Source organism: Moschus berezovskii, chromosome X, assembly GCF_049115385.1.
Source record: "Moschus berezovskii isolate FMDL1 chromosome X, NW_MosBer_1.0, whole genome shotgun sequence".
NCBI classification, from domain to species: domain Eukaryota; kingdom Metazoa; phylum Chordata; class Mammalia; order Artiodactyla; family Moschidae; genus Moschus; species Moschus berezovskii.
In genome coordinates this window covers 146,659,303-146,679,582 of record NC_142488.1, presented here as the reverse complement: position 1 = coordinate 146,679,582, position 20,280 = coordinate 146,659,303, and the positions used below count along the sequence as shown (strand labels likewise).

Sequence of the window (20,280 nt, the reverse complement as noted above, 5' to 3'; positions counted from 1 at the left end):
AGAAACATCCACGGGGAATCCTATTAAACGTGCCTACGGGCCAGGCCTGGGGCCACCGGCCTGACCCGCGCCACTTTGGGGCGGAACCCTGTTCCAGAACTTGCTTGTTCTACGACTGTTACTTTTCTTTTGGGGGGGTAGTTGAGGGTGGGGGGTGGATTCCCATTCCGAGGGACGATTCCAGGTGGCTGCCGGTTCCCAGGGCCCAGGAGATGTCTTCTCGGCCAACTCCTGAGCCTCCCCAGGGTCTCCCGTTCAGGAAGGGCGTGGGCCTCTTATGGCCACAGGGACCTGCTCCCAGCTCCATCCCTGTTGCCACGCGGCTGGACCACCACCACCACCAGCATAGTCACCCCCTGCTCCTCCACAGGGGCCTGAGGCCTCTTGGGATGGGGGTCAGGGTGAGGGGACTCCCAAGGGACATGACCTTAGAGACTCAGCAGCCACCCCACAGCCACGGGGACCATCCGTGTCTGGGTGCGCTCCTCGCCAGGAGCTGCTGGGCGTGTTCCTGGCCGCACATCTGGCGCCCTGACTGTTTATCCACTTGACATTTGAAAAGATGTTTTTTTTTTTCCTCTTCCCCCAGATGTCTTGACAGGATCACTGGGGCTCTTTGTGACTGAGGGTGGTCAGACTGCCGCCGGAGGAGATGGGGGTCTAAGCAAGAGCTGGGTGGGGGAGGGGGAGAAGACGGCCTGGAATTTGCTGTTGTGGGTCCAACGCAGCCCTGGTTGGATTGGGGGGTGGGGAAAGGGCCACATTTCACACACACACATGGTCATTCACTGCAGTCCATCTCCCTGACGGGCAGCCTGTGTGCATGTGTTTCTGTGTGTCCATGTATCAGCACTCGCGCACACACCCTCCTGGCTTACAGATCCAGCCCAGGACCAGCAGTCCCCGTGGCAAGGCCATCTCACCCTGGGGAATCCACAGCGTGGTTACTTTCTTTAATTGTTCCTCAATAAATGGTTTCTGTTGAGATTCTGAGCACCTTGGAGAGTTTGGGGGTGGGTGGGGAGGGAGGCCTGGGAAGGGGGTTCATGGGGGACTTGCACACCACACCCCATCACCACTGTCATGAGCCATCCAGCATCCACGTTGCCCAGCCTCTGGCTGAACCCCTCCTGCACTCACAAGCCACTCAACTCCCGAGTCTGTGCCCCGTGGCTCGGGACTAGGATGCAGGCTGCAGACTAGCATGCAGCTGCAAGTCAGAGGCCTCCTGTTCACGGTCAGCTTCCCAGAGTGGGAGGGAGGCACTGAGATCTGGTGACGCAGCAAATGACGTCAGGTCCCCAGGGTGGAAAACGGGGAGCAAGGACCCAGGTGTGAGGGGTGGGCACTTGAGCCCCAAGACTCAGTACGGAGTCAAACCCAAGCCCCAGGACAAGGAGATGGAGCCACAGGAGGACCCAAGCTGGTGAGGGATGTGGGAAGACTGCCCGTCCTGGCATGCAGCTCTCTGGCTGACACAGGATGGAGTTGGGACTCCAGAGGCTGGGGCTGGGGGCTGGGGGAGCATGCGGAGGCCACTGGGTCACCTGAAGCAACAGCAGGGCCTTGCTCCTCTCTGGCCTCCTCCAGGGCCTTATGCACACTGGAGCTGGAGCAGCCATTCTAAAGCCATGATTCCCGGTGACAGAGACACGGCAGGAAGTGGCAGGGACCTGGAGGGTGGGCAGAAACAAGCACAGTGTGAGAAGGCACTGGAGACTATGAGCAATGTGGCCCACATGTCCAGAGCCACCCTCCTGGTCCAGAACCTCTAAAACGTCGAATGAACCTAAAAACCTGTTTGCATGAATGGCTGAGCTGGTACGGAAATAGAAAGCCTCCAAGATCAGGAATGATGAGGATATTTGAGTCCAGAGAAGTGAGTCAGCTCTGGGGCCAGCACCTGAGCCAGGGGCACCTACACCCAGGAGCCAGAGCCCATCCTTGCTCCTGGGACACCTTTCCATGGCTTTCCAGACACCAATCATGGGATGGGAGATACGGCCTGGGCCCACACATAAAGCCAGGACTTTCGAAGGGTGGTGCTGTGCTCCCAACAGGTGTCTTCAGCACAGTATCCTGCCCCCCACCCCAAGATGGCCTCACGGGAATCCTGGAATCCTCTTCATATGTCAAAAAGGGACTCTGCAGATGTGATTAAGTCACAGATCTTGAGATGGGGAGTTTGTTCTGGGTTACCCAGGTGGGCCCTAAATGCCATTATTTGCATTTTTATAAGGGAAAGAGGGCGGCAGGAGAGTGAGATGAGCTGTGATGATAGAAAAGGGGTCGGAATCAGAGAGATTTGAAGATACGACACTGCTGGCTTTGAAGAAAGATGAAGGGGCCCCCAGCCAAAGAATGTGGGTGGTCTCTAGAAGATGGAAAAGGCAAGACAACTGATTCTTTCCTTGAGACTCTTCAAGGAATGCAGCCCTGCCCACACCTCAATTTTAGCTCAGTGAAATCTATGTTGGATTTCTGACCTTCCCCCTTTTAGAAGTAAAATCTCCAAAGGTTCATGGGGAATCTTGGTTCCCAACCAGAAACTTGATTTCCCATCCTCCCTTGTAGCTAATTATGGCCAAGTTCTTCCATGATGTCTGCTTCTCCATCAAAGCCATTAATTAGCATATTAATCATAGTATTTGAAATGACTGGTCTGGTAATTCCAACATCCCTGCCATATCTGAGTCTGGTTCTGGTGTCTGCTCTGTCTCTTCAAACTGTGGAGGGTTTTACCCGTTAGTGTGTCTTGCAGTTTTTTGGTTGAAAGCCAGGCACGATGTACTGGGTAAAGGAGCTGCAGTAAGGAGGTCTTTACTTACTAGTGTCGAAGTATGGTGGGAGGGGAAGCGTTCTGTAGTCCAGTGGTTAGCTCTCATTCTTTTGGTGAGCCTGTGTTTCTGGGTTGTGGCCTTTTCAAGTGCTTATCAGTTCCCCCCTCTCCAAGGTGGGCTAGGATGGCTAGCGGGGGCTGAAGTTGGATATTTCCCTTCCCCCAAGTCCCTTAGATTCTAATAAAACCCCAATAGATCAGACTCTGGTATAATGGTTTGTCTTCAGAGCAGACTTTGTTAAGAACAGAATGCTCTGGTGTATTTCAAAGTGTCAACTTTCCCCCCTCCCCGCACCAGAAACATGAGGAGATTGTTTTCCAGTCTTCATTGTGAGAACCTGATGGGGCTCCTAGAGGTAAAACTCACAGATGTGTAGGAGGTGAGAGCCTCCCTAAGAATAGGCTCCCTGCCGTTTTTAACTCTCATACTTCTCCACACTAGCCTCCAGCAAATTATTAGTTAAAGCTCAGGTTTTCCTACCTCAACACTGTACCCACTACAAGTTTCTGCTCTGGTAAATTGTGATTTTCTGTATCCACCTGTCTGTTTCTTCAGTTTTGTGAGCAATACTTTGCCATTTGACCTCTGTTCTCTAATGGATCTAAAAACAGTTGTTGGTTTTTGAGTTTGTTCAACATTTTCTTGTTGTTGGCATCAAGTGATGACTTCCAGGCTCCTCACAAGCAAGATCAGAGACTGAAAATTCCCTAGGTCTGTTTTGATTGGCTGATTCTTTATCATTACAGATTACGTTTTTATGCTTCTCTCTCAGTCAGAAAGTCTTGGTGGAGTTCACCTCATTTGTCTCCTTTCTCTCTGGTACTACCAGGTCTTCACCACAGTAAAACGGTTGATTTGGATATCTGCCAAGTTTACCAGTCATGTATGGAGGGAGGGAAATTCTGGACCATGTTATTCCTTCTTGGCCATATCAGTATTAACTTTAAGCTTTGTTAAATATGCATGCTAGGTTTTCTAGAGTAATTACTAAAAGAATATAAATAGAGTATACTACTTTCAAGCTAGTAGAGGAAAATATCATATAATAACAAGGAGAAAAATCTCAATTCCAAAGAAGTCAAAAGAGGAAAATAAAGAAATAGAAACACTGGAATAAGTAGAAAGCATAAAATAAGATTTTAGAAATTAGGCCAAACATCACTAAACAAAATCGACTAAATTCTTCAATTGAAGACAAGATTTTTAAAAATCCACCCATAAGTGGCTTGCAGGAGGGACATCTAGAGACTTCCATGGTGGTGAAGTGGTGGAGACTCCATACTTCCACTGCAAGGGGCATGGGCTCAATTCCTGGATGGGGAACTAAGATCCCCCATGCCATGCAGCCCAGTAAAAGAAAAAACTAATAAGAAGAATACATAAAAATAGAAATTTAAAAAGTGGTACATCTAAATGACAGAACAGAAAAGGAAAAGATGGAAAAGTCAGGACTTCTAGGTATGGCCAAATGAGGATATCAACAAATAACCTCAAAAAAAGAAACAATAAAGCTGGCTGGACAAAGCTGACAAATAGAACCTTTATGATCTAGAACTCAACCAAAGGTATCTAATAAAATGAGAAGTTGAACTTTGAGAATCTGTGGAATTCTGGCCTAGAGCTGCTCCCATCCTTCCCAGCTCGGTTTGGCATGGAGGTTCTACCAGTACAAGGCAGCTCATGAAAACCACAGCTTCTCTGCCTATGTTTGAAGGGGGCTAAGTCAATTTGGTGGGGAATATCCACACCCAGGGGCATTGTCAATGGAAATAAACTTCTCAGGGGCAGACCAACAAGGAAGGGCTCAGCTCTACTAGACAGGTTGTAAATGTGGTTGGGGCAAGCATGTTCCTGACTAGTTGGAGAATGAAGAGGTCCCAATCTAATCATGCTTTCCTGACTACACTGAGGCTATACACATGTATGTAGGAGATTCAAAGGCGTCAGGGGAAAGAAAACCCTGGGAAGGCCTGAAAATAACCTGAATATTGAAAGAACTCCCCTTCCCACACACAGATTGATCATCAGAGCACACAAGCCTTAGTGGCCTGAGATCTTTCAACATAGTTTCTGACCAATCATTGACTGGCCACTAAGTTGGACAGATATGCGGCAGCCCCTAGAAAACCAGGCTTACATTTTAGACTTTTTTTTAAACTCAACAGAGACACCACTGACTGCACACTGCAGGTGGGGATGGGAGGCAGTACAGTTTCACAGACTCAGTCCAAAAAAGTTACACAACAAAGAAACAAGTTCACACACACACACCGAAAACTACTTCTAGGGGTAAAGGGAATATCACAATCCAGAGTTGATGGAAACTATTGTCTAAAATGTTCAATTTGGGGGGACTTCCCTTGTTGCCCAGTGGCTAAGTCTCCACACTCCCAATGCTGGGGTCTCAGGTTCCATCCCTGGTCAGAGAACTAGATCACACATGCCACAACTAAGACCCAGCACAGCTGAATAAATAAATATTTGTTAAAAAGTTCGATTTTCAACAAAAGAATTGTATAACATGCAAAGAAACAGTAAAGTATGATCCACATTAGGGAAAGAAGTCAACAGAAACTGTCTCTGAGTGTTTCCAAATGTTAGAATTAGCAGATGAAAACTTCAAAGCACATATTGAAAATAGGTTCAAAGTACTAAAGGAAGCCACGTTTAAAGAGTTAAAGGAAAGTATGACGACAACAACAAATCAACAAATAGAGATTTTCAATATGGATACACAAAGTAAGAAATGATATCTAAATGAAAATAGCTTTAAGGAGTGCAATAACTGAAATGATAACTTCTTTAGAAGTGTTCAAGAGTAGGTTCAAGATGTCATAAGAAATTACTACTGACCTTGAAAATAAATCAACAATACTAATATACACTATACAATCTGGAGAATGGAGAGAAAAATGATAGCACTTCAGACACCTCTGGAACAACATCAAACATTCTAAAATATGTGTATTGGGGGGTTTTGAAGAACAGGGTCAGAATAAGTATTTGAAGAAATAAGACCAAAACTTCCAAAATTTTATGAGAAACATTAATCAGATCCAAGAAGTTCAATGGACCCCAAATAAGATAAAGAGATAGTCATAGACACTTTACAGTCAAACTGTTAAAAACCAAAGGTAGATAAACTACTCATTAGAAATAATGGAGGCCAAAAGATAGTGAAGTGACATAATCAAAGAGTTGAAAGAAAAGAAGACTATCCATCAAAAAATCTGAATCTAGCAAAACTATCCCTTAACAAATTGATGGTTAAAAAAAGACATTTCCTGATAAAGACTGGGAGAATTCATTGCTACTATACTTCTTTACAAGAAATACTTTAAAAAGTCCTTCAGGCTGACACCAGTTAGTAAGTTGAATTCACAAGAAGAAATGAAGAGGAACCAAAATGATTACTATCTGGGCTAATACAAATATCTCTCTTATTATTCCTCATTTCTTCTCCTAACTTCTTCATAAAAAGAAAGATTGTATTGATAGAAAGCAATAGCTATAACACTGTCATGTTGAGTTTCTATGATAATCTATATAGATGTAATATATATGACATTAATAACACAAAAGAGGAAGGCAGGAATGGAGCTATGTTAGAGAAAAGTCTCTACATTTTACCAAAAATTAAATGAGTATTAATATGAAGTAGATTGTAATTACTTAAGATATATATTGTACTGCAACTGCAATTCAAAAGCAAACAGTTAAAAATCAACAGAAGAAAAAAAGGTACACTAAAAAACATTTGACACAAGAGAATGCAGTCTAGGAGGGAGAGAGCAACAAAAAGACAGAAGATACAGATAAACCAATAGCAAAATGGCAAATGTAAATTCAGCTATATCAATCACTACATTAAATATTCATGGTCTAAACACCCCAATCAAAAATCAGAGATTCAAAAAAACACGATTCAACTATTGAATATACATTGTTTACAAGAGAAATTTAGAGCTTTAAATGCCTATACCAACAACAAAAAAGTCTCAAATCAATGACCGAATGGTAAATCTTAATAAACTAGGGGGGAAAAAAAGCAAACTAAATCCGAAGCAAGCAGAGGTAAGATAAGTGCAGAAATGAAGTAGAAAATAGGAAAACTACAGAAAATCAGTGAAAACAAAAGTTGGTTTTTTGAAATGACCAACACAGTTGATCTTACCTAGACTGATCAAGGACAAAAGATTACCTCGGAATTCCCTGGTGGTCCAGTGGTTAGGACTTGGTGCTTTCACTGCCATAGGCTCAGGTTCAATCCCTGGATGGGGAACATAGAACACGCAGTGATAAAAAAAAAAAAAAAAACAACAATAGGTTACCAAGGTCTAGAATGAAAAGAGGGACATTACTACTGAACTAAAAAATGTTAATGATTATAAGGCAAACGTTATGCCATCAAATTAAGACAATTTAGATGAAATGGACAAAGACACAAATGACCAAAACTGACTTTAAATGAAATAGAAAATCTCAATAGGGTTATAACAAGCAAATAAGTTGAAATAGTAATTGAAAGTCTTCCCACAAAGAAAATCCAACTCCAGAAATCTTCACTGGTGAATTCTATCAAAGAAGGCAACTGAAAATGTATGTCCACACAAAAGCTTGAGCAGAAATGATCATAGCAGCATTATTCACAATAGCCAAAAGGAGTAAACAACTCAAATGTCCATCAGTGGATCCATGGATAAATAGAACATGATCTATTCATACAATGGAACATTGTTCAGCTGTAAAAATAAATGAAGTACTGATACATGTTGCAACATGGATGAACTTTGAAATCCTTATGCTTAGTGAAATAAGCCAGACACAAAGAGCCACATGTTAGGATTCCATTTATGTAAAATATCTGAACAGGCAAATCCACAGAGACAGAAAGTGAATCAGTCATTGCCAGGGGCTGGGAAAGGGGAAGTGGAGAGTTACCACTAACGGGTACAGCATTTTCCCCCGGGGTGATGAAAATGTTCTGGAATTAGATTGTGATGATATAAACTGTAAATACAGGTCTTCCACAATTTCCGATGGGGTTACATCCCAATAAACTCATCATAAGCTGAAAATATCCTAAGTCAAAAATGCATTTAATACACCTAACCTACCAAACATCATAGCTTAGCTTCGACGTGCTCAAAACACTAATATTAGCCTACAGTTTGACAAAATCATCTAACACAAAGCTCATTTTATAATAAAGTGTTGAATATCTCATATAAGTGAATACTGAACTGAAAGTGAAAAACAGAATGGCTATCTGGGTACAGAATTTTGATAAGCGTTATCGGTTGTTTACCCTCGTGATCAAGTAGCTGAGTGGGAGCTTCAGATTACTGCCATGGCCCAGCATCATGAGACGGGATTGCACCACATATTGCTAGCCTGGAAAAACATCAAAACTGAAAATTCAAAGCATGGTTTCTACTAAATGCATATTGCTTTTGCTCCAGCGTAAAAGTCAAAAAATCGTAAGTCAAACCATTTTAAGTCAGGGACCATCTGTATACTAAAAAATAATAAATTGATTTTAAAGGGTGGATTTTATGGTATGTGAATTATATCTCAGTAAAGAAAAAATTAAGTTTGAAAGAAAAAGAACTGAACAAGATATGCCAGACAAGTATCCACCAAAAGAAATGTACAGTTGCTATGTTACTATGATGTATAAGTCGACTCTAAAGCACAAGCACACAGAGAGAGAGAACAAACATGTGGACACTGAGGGAGGAGGCGCAGGCGGGATGAACTGGGAGACTGGGGTTGACGCAGACACACTACCATGCATAACATAGGTGACTAATGAGAGCCCACTGTACAGCACGGGGAATTCTGCTCAGTGCTCTGTGGCAATCTAAATAGGATGGAAATCGAAAATTGAGTGGATATATGTATACGTATACCCGTTCATGTATAAGTGACCAATGCAAAGAAATAGAGGAAAACAATAGAATGGGAAAGTCTAGAGATCTCTCCAAGAAAATTAGAGATACCAAGGAAACATTTCATGTAAAGATGGGCTTGATAAAGAACAGAAAGAGTATGGACCTAACAGAAGCAGAAGATATTAAGAAGAGGTGGCAAGAACACACAGAACTGTACAAAAAAGGTCTTAATGACCCAGAGAGCCATGATGGTGTGATCACTTACCTAGAGCCAGACATCCTAGAGTGTGAAGTCAAGTGGGCCTTAGGACTAAGCATCACTATGAACGCAGCTGGTGGAGGTGATAGACCTCCAGCTGAGCTATTTCAAATCCTAAAAGATGCTGCTGCTAAAGTGCTGCACCCAATATGCCAGCAAACATGGGAAACTCAGCAGCGGCCACAGCACTGCAAAAGGTCAGTTTTCAGTCCAATCCCAAAGAAGGGCAATGTCAAAGAATGTTCAAACTACTGCACAGTTGAACTCATCTCACATGCTAGCAAAGTAATGCTCAAAATTCTCCAAGCCAGGCTTCAACAGTACATGAACCGAGAACTTCCAGATGTTTAAGCTGGATTCAGAAAAGGCAGAAGAACCAGAGGTTAAATTGCCAACATCCATTGGGTCATAGAAAAAGCAAGAGAATTCCAGAAAAATATCTACTTCTGCTTCGTTGACAACATTAAAGCCTTTGACTGTGTGAATCACAACAAACTGTGGGAAATTCTTCAAGAGATGGGAATACCAGACCACCTGACGTGTCTCTTGAGAAAACTGTATGCAGGTCAAGAAGCAACAGTTAGAACCAGACATGGAACAATGGACTGGTTCCAAATTGGGAAAGGAGTACGTCAAGGCTGTATATTGTCATCCTGCTTATTTATCTTACATGCAGCATACATCATGTGAAATGCTGGGCTGGAAGAAGAACAAGCAGGAATCAAGATTGCTGGAAGAAATATCAATAAACTCAGATATGAAGATGACACCACTCTTATGTCTGAAAGTGAAGAGGAACTAAAGAACCTCTTGATAAAAGTGAAAGAGGAGAGTGAAAAAAAGCTGGCTTAAAATTCAACATTCAAAAAACGAAGATCAGGGCATCCGGTCCCATCACTTCATGGCAAATAGATGGAGAAACAATGGAAACAGTGACAGACTTTATTTTGCCTGGGCTCCAAAATCACTGCAGACTGTGACTGCATCCATGAAATTAAAATACACTTGCTCTTTGGAAGAAAAGCTATGACCAACCTAGACAGCATATTAAAAAGCAGAGATGTTACTTTGCTAAGAAAGGCATATGTAGTCAAAGCTATGGTTTTTCCAGTAGTTGTGTACGGATGTGAGAGTTGGACCATAAAGAAGGCTGGGTGCTGAAGAATTGATGCTTTCGAACTGTGGTGTTGGAGAAGACTCTTGAGAGTCCCTTGGACTGCAAGGAGATCCAACCAGTCAATCTTAAAGGAAATCAACCCTGAATATTCATTGGAAGGACTGATCCTGAAGCTGAAACTCCAATACTTTGGCCACCTGATGCAAAGAACTGACTCATTTGAAAAGACTCTGATCCTGGGAAAAATTGAAGGCAAGAGGAGATGGAGACGACAGAGGATGAGATGGTTGGATGGCATCACTGACTCGATGGATATGAGTTTGAGCAAGTTCCAGGAGACAGTGAAGGATAGGAAAGCCAGGAGTACTGCAGTCAATGGGGTCACAGAGTTGGACACGACTGAGCAACTGAAAAACAAGCCTCAACTGAGGAAAGAGCAACTGGGCCTCTACTCGGAACATCACGTGAGGCAGGCTTGGCTCCCTGGCATGAGGGGAACTATAGAACTCTCAATGGGGCCTGGCGGGGGTGGAATCTAGACATGAGATTTTTATATTTATCAAGAGGGGCCGGATAGGGTCAAAAATTACTGGAAAACTCTCTTCAAGCAAAAATCTAATCTTGTCACTATCCTACCTACAGCCCTCCAGTGGCTCCACAGTGCCCTCTTGAGAAAGTTCACTTTTTCTGGCCAATCTCTGAACCACTTTTCACAACCACCTTCAGGAAATCAAATCGGGTTATTTGCTTCTTCCTGAAACACTCCATACTCCATGTCTTGCCCACCTGAGGAGACAGGCATGGAGACAAGGATACCTGGGCAGAGCTGGGGTTGGGTAGAGAACATGGCTGCTGTGGGCCCACCCAGTGGCTGGCAGGAAAGTTAGGCTTCTAGTCCTGACAGAGGGCCTGGCTTGGCCCCTTCATCTCCTCAACCAGTCTGCTTCTCTCCTAGACTCCCTTACAGAGCCCTGTTCTGTCCACCACTGCCAACCTCCATCTTTCCTGTCTTTCTTCAGTTGCCTTGACACAGGCTCCCTCCATTTATTGCCTTGCCCCCCAACATGGTACCCCAGAAGTGTCAGCCCTGCCCCACTGCCCAGTAGCCCCTCACAGTGAACCCCGAGGGTTGACCCCACTACCCAGGTTCCTATTTCACTGAATTAACTCAGTGAAATAGAGGCACAGAGGATGTTAAAGGAAAGAGAACCACTTGCAAGGCTGAGACTCCAATCCAGGGTGCCCCCTGAGCCCAGTGTCCTTCCTCTGTCCTCACACCAACAATTTGCACTCACCAAAGGAAAGGTAGGGAAGAGCTCCGCCATCTTCTTCTCAGTCCCCATATGGCCTTCCTATTCCCAGGGAGCCATCGTCCTTGCCCAGAGGCCGGCAGGAGGTTGAGCACAAGGCTGTGTGACCTTAGCTCTGTTTTATGGCCTCTATGCCTCAGTCAAGAAGCAACAGTTAGAAATGGACATGGAACGACAGACTGGGTCCAAAGTGGGAAAGGAGTACGTCAAGGCTGTATATTGTCACCCTGCTTATTTAACTTATATGCAGAGTACATCATGTGAAATGCCAGGCTGGATGAAGCACAAGCTGGAATCAAGATTGCCAGCAGAAATATCAATAACCTCAGATATGCAGATGACACCACCCTTATGGCAGAAGGTGAAGAAGAGCTGAAGAGCCTCTTGATGAGAGTGAAAGAGGAGAGTGAAAAACCTGGCTTAAAACTCAGCATTCAAAAAACAATAATCATGGCATCCGATCCCATTACTTCATGGCAAATAGATGGGGAAACAATGGAAATAGTGATAGACTTTATTTGAGGGGGGGGCTCCAAAATCACTGCAGATGGTGACTGCAGCCATGAAATTAAAAGACGCTTGCTCCTTGGAAGAAAAGCTATGACCAACCTAGACAGCATATTAAAAAGCAGAGACATTACTTTGCCGACAAAGGTCCGTCTAGTCAAAGCTATGGTTTTTCCAATAGTCATGTACAGATGTGAGAGTTGGACCATAAAGAAGACTGAGCACTGAAAAACTGATGCTTTTGAACTGTGGTGTTGGAGAAGACTCTCGAGAATCCCTTGGACTGAAAGGAGATCAAACCAGTCCATCCTAGAGGAAATCAACCCTGAATATTCATTGGAAGGACTGATGCTAAAACCAAAACTCTAATACTTTGGCCACCTGATGCAAAGAACTGACTCACTGGAAAAGACCCTGATGCTGGGAAAGATTGAAGGCAGGAGAAGAAGGGGACAACAGAGGATGAGATGGTTGGATGGCATCACTGACTCAATGGACATGAGTTTGAGCAAGCTCGAGGAGTTGTTGATGGACAGGGAGGCCTGGCATGCTGTAGTCCATGGGGTCGAAAAGAGTTGGACACAATTGAGCGACTGAACTGAACTAATGCGTTGGTCCACCTGTATGAAAAGTGGGGGTGATGCTCATGAGAATAACTTCCTCATAGTCGAGGCTGGCGTTAATCCAGGTGCCTGGCACACAGTAAGTGCTCAATAAAGACTCGCCACTGAGTTAATTCTTCTGATCAGAGAAGGGTGAGGAACATGTCTCTTTCGTTCTACTTCTATGTCCCTTCAGGCAGCACCAAACCACCATGTTCAAAGCCAATCTCGCTGTCTCTCCCCCAAACCCACCCCAGCTGAACCCCTCTTGGTGAATGGTTCCACGGGCCACCCCAGACCTCCTCTCCTTCATTCTCCACCCTCAACCCATCACTGACTTCTTTTTTTTTTTCCATCACTGACTTCTGAAGAGCTCCCAGGACGACCGCCCTAGTCTCCCCATCCCCAGGGAGGCACCCCATGTTGAGCGTCCCTGAAACTCCTGACACCCAGGGGTTTGCTCCAGGACAGAGCATGTGACCCACTCTGGGCGGCCCAGAACGAGGGAGACAGCTTCGTCTCATCTCACCCACAGGGGCTCCCTTGTCCATCACCAACTCCAAGGGCTTGCTCAAACTCATGTCCATCGAGTCAGTGATGCCATCCAACCATCTCATCCTCTGTCGTCCCCTTCTCCTCCTGCCTTCAATCTTTCCCAGCAGCAGGGTCTTTTCCAATGAGTCAGTTCTTCACATCAGGTGCCAAAGTGTTGGAGTTTCAGCTTCAGCCTCAGTCCTTCCAATGAATATTCAGGACTGATTTCCTTTAGGATGGACTGGCAATCCTAAAGTTGGCTGACTCCCAACTCACAGAAGCTCAGCACCTGCCCAGTGTGGACAAGGGCGCTGTCTGGCTCCCACCCCAACGCTGGCTCATCACTGGCCAAAGACTCCCCCAGCCAGGCTCCAGTCTGACAGGTCCCTCCAGTAGCAGCCCCAGTGCCTGAGCACCTGCTGTTCCCTGAGCCCAGAAATGCTCCCAAGGCCTGGGTGACCCAAAGCTTTCTTTTTTTCACAAACTGCCCCTCAGATGGGAAGGGCTTGGAGGGATGAAGGGAAAGATGCCACCTCTGCCTGACTCGGAAGAGGGCAGGATTTGGGGGAGACGTGTTTCTGAGCAGCTGCCCCAAGTGCTGAAGGATCAACGGGGGGAAGACAAAACACGTGACCGTGGCGCCACCTGCTGGCAGGAGGTCAAACTGCACCGTATTTCCCTGCGGCCCGACTTCCCTCGTGGCTCAGACGGTAAAGCATCTGCCTACATTGCGGGAGACCGGGGTTCAATCCCTGGGTCGGGAAGATCTCCTGGAGAAGGAAATGGCAACCCACTCCAGTATTCTTGCCTCGAAAATCCCATGGGCAGAGGAGCCTGGTAAGCTACAGTCCATGGGGTCACAAACAGTCGCACACGACTGAGTGACTTCACCTCACTTTCCTGCAGCCTGAGCCAGGGCTCTGACTCCTCAGTGAGGACCAATCTGGGCTGGGTGTCTCTGAAGGAGCACCATTCCTTCCGGAAGGCTGGCTCTGGTGTGCCGGCTCAAACCTCCAGCAGCAAGCAGCCAGCAGCTACTCTCTCCTGCATCTGAGGAAGCCCACTCCCTCTGCTGCAGGGCCTTCTGCGTAAGGGTGGGCACCCTTGACCCGTGGGCCCAGCGCTTGGCACACATTAAAGGCCCCATCAATTTGGACGGCAAAACAAGACAGCGTGGGTGCGCTGGGGAGACGGTTTGAACAACCGAAATCAGGGAAGGAGAGCCAGTGAAGTGGACGTCCGTGGGGGCAGGATAATTTTTGACAAGGCCCCAAGTGGCAGGCAGGCCAGGTTGTTGGAGGTTAAGAGGACAAGCTCTGGAGACCTGGCCACGGTCCCTTGGGCTGTTGGCAGCTGGTGTGGTAGGACCTCACTGTTTAACTCTGTTTGACCCTGAAGCCTGGAGCAAACGACAGCCTAAAAGTGCCCGTGGTGACAGAGGACGAAGCTGCCTACCCCCCACAGGACTTGCCCGTGGACAGATATACATGGAAGGTAATGAGTAGGGGGAGGAGAAAGCCAGAGAAGGCACTTGGGGTTTGGGAAGCAGCAGGCAGCCATGCCCTGTTCCAGCCCCACCCCTGAGCCCCAGGCCAGCCCTGCTCTGGGCTTTCTCGCTGCCTCCATTCTGGGCCCAAATGTCAACACGGAGAAGCGTCTTCATCAGGTTGTGCGGTGGCTGGAGGGGGCGGAGCTCCAGAGACCCGCCTTGATGGGCCCAGAGCCTTTCCTGGTGCTGCTCAGGGCGATTCAGGCTGGCACGGGCCGGTGGGACAAAGGGGTGGCCCGCTCGCCCAGAACTCAGGGTGCTCCCTCTGCCCCGGATGGGGCCAAGGTCCTCAGAGTCTTCCCGTGAGGAGCACAAACAGGGCAAGGGCCCTGTGGAGCCTGGAGCCCAGGTGCGCCGAAGCCACGATCCAGCACACTGTGGGGGCCCCATGGCGCCCTCTACTGGCCAGAGGCTCCTCCCTCAGCCTTGGATACCGAGGCTGGAGAGCCTTTGCCCGCAAACACAGGGCGTGCACTGTTCGTCCAGAGCCCCAGGAAGCAGGGGAAGGAACAGACAGTGGGCAGAAAACGGCCCAGGACTCTGGTTGCCCCTGAGCCCGGCCCAGCCCATCCCTGGAGGTCTGGAGACAGCCCTCCCCTCCTCCCAACCCCGCTGCCAGCAGGAGATGTGCCCATTCTCTCCCAGGGCCCCAGAGCCACACGCAGGCCAACCCCAAGTGGTGGCCCCGCTGGCCCGCTGGGCTGCCTCCTGATGGCACTTTGGAGAGTGGGGACAGGAAGTCCTTCGCCCACCGGGCACTTATGTGCGGGAGTTCAGGCGGTAATGGGCCAAGTCTCGCGGCAGTGGACCTGCCTCCTTGATTTCCTTTCCTTGGAAGACACCCAGCCCCCTCCACCCTCGCCCTGCCACCCCTCATCCCTCCTTCCAGCTCACCACTGCCCACTGCTCTGTCTGTCTTTATTGATTTGGGGGAGACTGAGGCGGGTGGGGGATCCGGAGGGCCATGACACAAGCAGGACCACCCACAGCGAAGTACAGAACACGCGTGGGGCTTCTTGGCTCGTAGCCAGGATGTGGTGGCAACAGGGGAAGGGAAGTCTGCAAACACCCTACCCCAGCGCCATGCACCCCACCCAACAGGACTCGAACTATCCCCGTGGCGACCCACCCTGGGCTGGCAGGGTAGGGTGTGGAGCAGGGGGGTCTGAGGGTCCATGCGCTCAGCCTGGGCACCTGCCTGGAGGAGAGGGGAAGAGAGAAGCACAGGAAAGTGGACACTCAGGAGGTCCCCCCATCACCTGCCCTGTGCCCCCGGCCCCCAGCCCAGGCTCTCAGCAGAGGTGCCCACTGGGCCCCTCAAGAATCCAAGCCGGCAGCATGGCCTGCCCCCCCACCTCTCTCTCACCCTCTTCTCGGGGGACCCCGGCTCCCCCCCACCCCTGTCTACGCTCTCTGCTCTCAGCCCACTGAGCTCTAGACTGCCTGGGGCCTGACACTTCCGGGGTTTGCCAAGGAGCCATCTCCCGGCATGCACCTGGCTGTCACCACTCGGGGGGCTGGCCGGTCGGGAGACCTGGGTGGCTGCGGCTCATCACCCTCCGTCCAGAGGCCTCCTCACCCTCTGGGCTCTGCCCCAGCTTGCGGATGTGGCGGAGGAAGGAGGTAGCATTGAATGCGCGCTGCCAGGAGAGAGGGGCGTCAGGCCACCATGTCTCGGCCCCAAGACTTGGAGGCCCATAAAGAGGTCCTCCAAGACTTGCAGGCCCAAGACTTGGAGGCCCACAAAGGTCACCGGCCACCCAGACCATCCTCCTGAGGCTGACGGAAGGAGCAGTCAGCCTTGAGCTGGTTCCCCCAGGTCCCTGTCCACACTGACCTTCCAGTGATTCCGAGCAAAATTCTTCTGGATCTGCTCACTGACGGAGCCCAGGATGTCCTTGTCAAAGGCTGTATCCCCGGAGATCCTAGGGGGCGGCCGGAGGTCAGTGACAGTGGGGGTTCTGAAGGTTCCCCCTGGACAGTTCAGGTCCCACTCACCAAAGATGCTGTAAGGCCTGCTGGCAGGTGAATCTCTTCTGAGGGTCTCGCTCCAGAAGGTGCCGGATGAAGTCTTTGGCTGAAGCGGGAAGCCAGGTCAGGCCGGGTCAGCACCCCAGGTCCCCATGGGCCCTCGTCCCTACCCGCCTCCCTGAGTTCTGGATCAGCCTCAAGTTCACCTGATTCTGAGATGTCATCCCAAAAGGGAGAGTCAAACTCGTAGCTGGCCCTCAGGATCTGGCTGAAGAGTTCAGGGTCGCTCTCGTCGTAGAAGGGGGGGTACCCACACAGCCTGGCGCCCACAGATCAATCAGCCAGCTGTCCAAACCTCCCCAACCCAACCGGGGGCAGACAGGCAGAAGAAGAACCTTCCCAGTGGTCACTCACAGGATGTAGGAGATGACACCCAGGGCCCACACATCTACGGCCTTCCCGTAGGGTTTCTGCTCCAAGAGCTCCGGGGCTGGAGGCCAGAGATAGACAGATGCACACCCATGCACACGCACACCGCGCCTTCAGTGCGGCCTAGTGGACCCACCGCCTGCCCTGCCCCGGGCACCACAGCGCCCACAGGGTCCCCTGCCCCCTCTTCCGGCTCCCCGCAGAGCCTGGGGCACCCCCTCACTCACCCACATAGCCTGGGGTCCCACAGGCGGTGCCTAGCATGTTGCCAGCCTGGATTTTGGAGAGGCCGAAGTCAGAGACCATGATCTTGGAGTCCTCGAAGGGGGTGGCGTAGAGGAGGTTTTCAGGCTGTGACGCACAGAAGGCAGAAAGAACGGCAGGTGAGCCCCAGTGCAGCTCTGGGAGCTGGGTGCTCTCAGGTTCCCCAGATCCCTGGCACAGGGACACCGGGCAAGCCCCAGGTGGGCAGGCACCTTGAGGTCTCGGTGCACGATGCCCAGGCTGTGCAGGTAGGAGACAGCGCCAAGGACCTGGCCCACCAGGTGGCTAGCGTCCTTCTCCGTGTAGGAGCCACGCTCCATGATTCGATCAAACAGCTCACCCCCTGTCACCCTGAGGAGAGCAGCGACTCAGTGGACCCAGGCCCCCCCAGCCCCAGCTTACCACCCAAACCTGGTGCCCCCCACCCCACCCCGCCTGACCCTGCCCTCCTCACAGCTCCATGGCCAGATAGAGGTGGGAAGGGCTCTCGTGGACATCTTCCAGAGCCACGATGTTGGGGTGGCTGACCCTGCAACGGCACAAAGAAGTCCCCTGTGGGCTGCCACTGGGAAGCCCAGCAGCCTCTTTACTTCCTCCCGGCCTGGCCCAGTCCAGCCAGGCAGAGCCCCAGGCCAGGCCTTTCTTGGGGCCACCGAGGGGGTTGCTCGAGCCCAGAATACTCCCCGGCCCTGGCAGGGAACACACCTGCGGAGCACCGCGATCTCATTTTCCACCAAGGCCTCCTTGCCTCGAAGAGCCTTCTTGGGGATGCACTTGAGAGCGACAAGGTGTGAGGAGCCGCGCTCCTGGGCCAGGACCACCTCTGAGAAAGCGCCCCTGCGGCAGAGAGGCAGGCAGGCAGGGAGGGAGAGGACAGGAAAGGACCCCCTGAGCTGAAGGAGATGGGGAGGCCCTCTCGGTCCCATGGCACCCCCCCATGCAGACACACAAATTCCCTTAGACACACACACACTCACGAGCCGAGCTTCTCGCGGATCTCATAGACGCTGCTGATATCCTCCGTCTGTTTCTTGAGCAGCAGCATGTCTGGGGGTGCAGGGCGAGGTCGGGGGAGGCTCCCCGGGGCGAGGGGCAGCCCCGGCCCCCAATCCCAGACTCAGCAGTGACCCCAGGGCGCCCTCACTGACAGCCTCAGTCTGGAACCCCGGTCCCGCACACCCTCCCCCAGGCCGGCGTGGCCCGGCCCGCCCCTCCCCCACCGTTGGGGTCCGCACGCCCAGGTGGACGCCCACCCTCCTCCCCGCTCCCGCGCACGGCCAGCCTCTAACGGCGACCAGCGCCCAGACTCCCCCCTCCTCCCCCGCACCTCCTAGTCAGCCGCGATCGGCCGCCTTCCAGAAGGCTCCGTGCCCCTTCCCCCCGGGCCGCCCGCCCCACCACCGCTCCCACTCACCCCCAGGCCTAGACCTGCCACCCACGGCCCCCCTCCCCGCCGAAGGCTCCGACCCGCCCGAGAGGCACCTGCGACCCCCGCGCACAGCGGCCCGCCACCGCCACCCACGCGGCCGCGCAGCACAGCCCAGCCCTGCGGCGCCTCGCGGCGGGAGGGACTCGGCAGCCCAGGCCTCCAGCGTCCGGAGCTGCGTGGGCCGCGCGCGTGCCGGCCGGGGGCGCGTCGAACATGACAGATGTGCGCGCGCCGGCCAAGGCCCAAGCCCCTGCGCGTGCCCCGCCTGCGCGAGCCCCCCCGCGCGCGCGCCCCCTCTCCTGCGCGCGCCCGTTACACACCTGGAGCCGGGGCGAAGCCGCAGTGTCGCCCCTGTGCTGCGCCGAGCCCCCTGCCCGCGCCCCGGCAGCCCCGCCCCCTCCGCGCATGGCCCAGCGGCCCGCTGGCGGCCGAGCACGCGGCCACGGCCCTGCAGGGCGCCTTGTAAGGCAATGGGCCCGCGCCGGCCGCCCCCGCCTCCTTCCTTGGTCGTTTGTGCCGGTTCCCGCCGGCTCCAGCAACCACCACGCCCCACCCCCGCCGGCAACCTGACAGGGTCAACCCCAGGGCCTTTGCACCACCACCGGCGGCAGCCATGCAGAAGTTTCTTCACCCACATGTTGCCCTTGGCTCTCCACCTGCCTTCAGAGCTCCCACTCTATCGTCCTTTCCGCCGACAGGCCGTTCAGGCCACTTGGCCGAAAACAGCTTCCCGCCCTCGCCCCAGCCTTGCCACTGCCGCTTCTAGCAGCCCTGGCCTGAGCCCGGCTGGGCATTCAGGTGGGGACAGCATCAGCCTCTTTGCTGGGTTCCCCTGCCCTCTGATTACACCCTTACCCTCTCTGACTGGCCCCTTCTTCCCCCCACCCCCAACCCCGAGCCGCTGGATCACGCCTTTCCTTGAGATCTGGCCAACCCTGAGTTCCAAACCCTGCTGTGGCACTCTGTGGCACTGCAAACCAAAGCAGGAATCCTTCAGGGGGCCCAGGGTTCTGCAGGATGGGTCCCTCTCCCCCATCAATGCTCTGGCCGCTCTCTATACACGTTCTGCCCGTTGTGGAAGCAACTGCAGCCAGCTTCAGTCACACTGGCTTCTTAACTGGTCCTCAAACATGCCACCCAGGCACGTGCCCTAGGGCGTCTGCACTGGCCCTTGCCAGCCTTGCGCCTGGAATACTCTTCACTTAGGTATCTGCTTGGCTGGCTCTTTCATTCCATCAGGTCTCAACTCGAATGTTGCCTCCTCCGACAGGCCTCAGCTGTCCCCCTTCAACACGTTCTTTAGAACGTCACCCTGCCTGCCTTGTCTGAAAAGCATACGACTCAGGAAAGCATCCATTCCCAGAGAGTGTCTGCCGACCTGGCCCAGGAGAATCACTTAGGAAGTTAAGTGCTGGGTGACTGAATTCAGTCCTTCGTCCGACAATAAGTGGATTCGGCCCATCCAGTCTCATCTCAGTTCTGGCACACCTCCCAGGGGGTCCAGGTCCCACCAAGGATGGGGATGACAGGTGTCCTGGTTGTTGACAGGAGGGCACCCACGCAGGCCAGTGTTGC

At 51.1% G+C, this 20,280-nt stretch overlaps 1 protein-coding gene across 1 annotated transcript; it reads right to left on the bottom strand.

The window, feature by feature from the left end:
- Positions 1 to 15,524: 15,524 nt before the first annotated feature.
- PNCK (pregnancy up-regulated nonubiquitous CaM kinase) lies at positions 15,525 to 19,113 on the bottom strand. Its single transcript, XM_055438463.2, has 12 exons — positions 19,026 to 19,113; positions 18,254 to 18,323; positions 17,982 to 18,113; positions 17,731 to 17,805; positions 17,489 to 17,627; positions 17,240 to 17,363; positions 16,998 to 17,073; positions 16,790 to 16,902; positions 16,611 to 16,689; positions 16,450 to 16,537; positions 16,108 to 16,252; positions 15,525 to 15,810 (listed from the first exon to the last, which is right to left on the bottom strand). Exons 2-11 carry the CDS (start codon positions 18,319 to 18,321, stop codon positions 16,115 to 16,117), a joined length of 1,032 nt encoding a protein of 343 aa, XP_055294438.1. The 5' UTR covers positions 18,322 to 18,323; positions 19,026 to 19,113; the 3' UTR covers positions 15,525 to 15,810; positions 16,108 to 16,114.
- Between the last annotated feature and the right edge of the window lie 1,167 nt (positions 19,114 to 20,280).

Excerpts from the sequence above, each read along its gene's own strand:
- PNCK (XM_055438463.2), bottom strand. The coding sequence starts at position 18,321 with ATGCTGCTGCTCAAGAAACAGACGGAGGATATCAGCAGCGTCTATGAG. Across the intron at positions 17,806-17,981 it reads GAGATCGCGGTGCTCCGCAG|GGTCAGCCACCCCAACATCG; the intron begins GTGTGTTCCCTG and ends GTGCCGTTGCAG. Across the intron at positions 16,690-16,789 it reads GGATGACATCTCAGAATCAG|CCAAAGACTTCATCCGGCAC; the intron begins GTGAACTTGAGG and ends TTCCCGCTTCAG.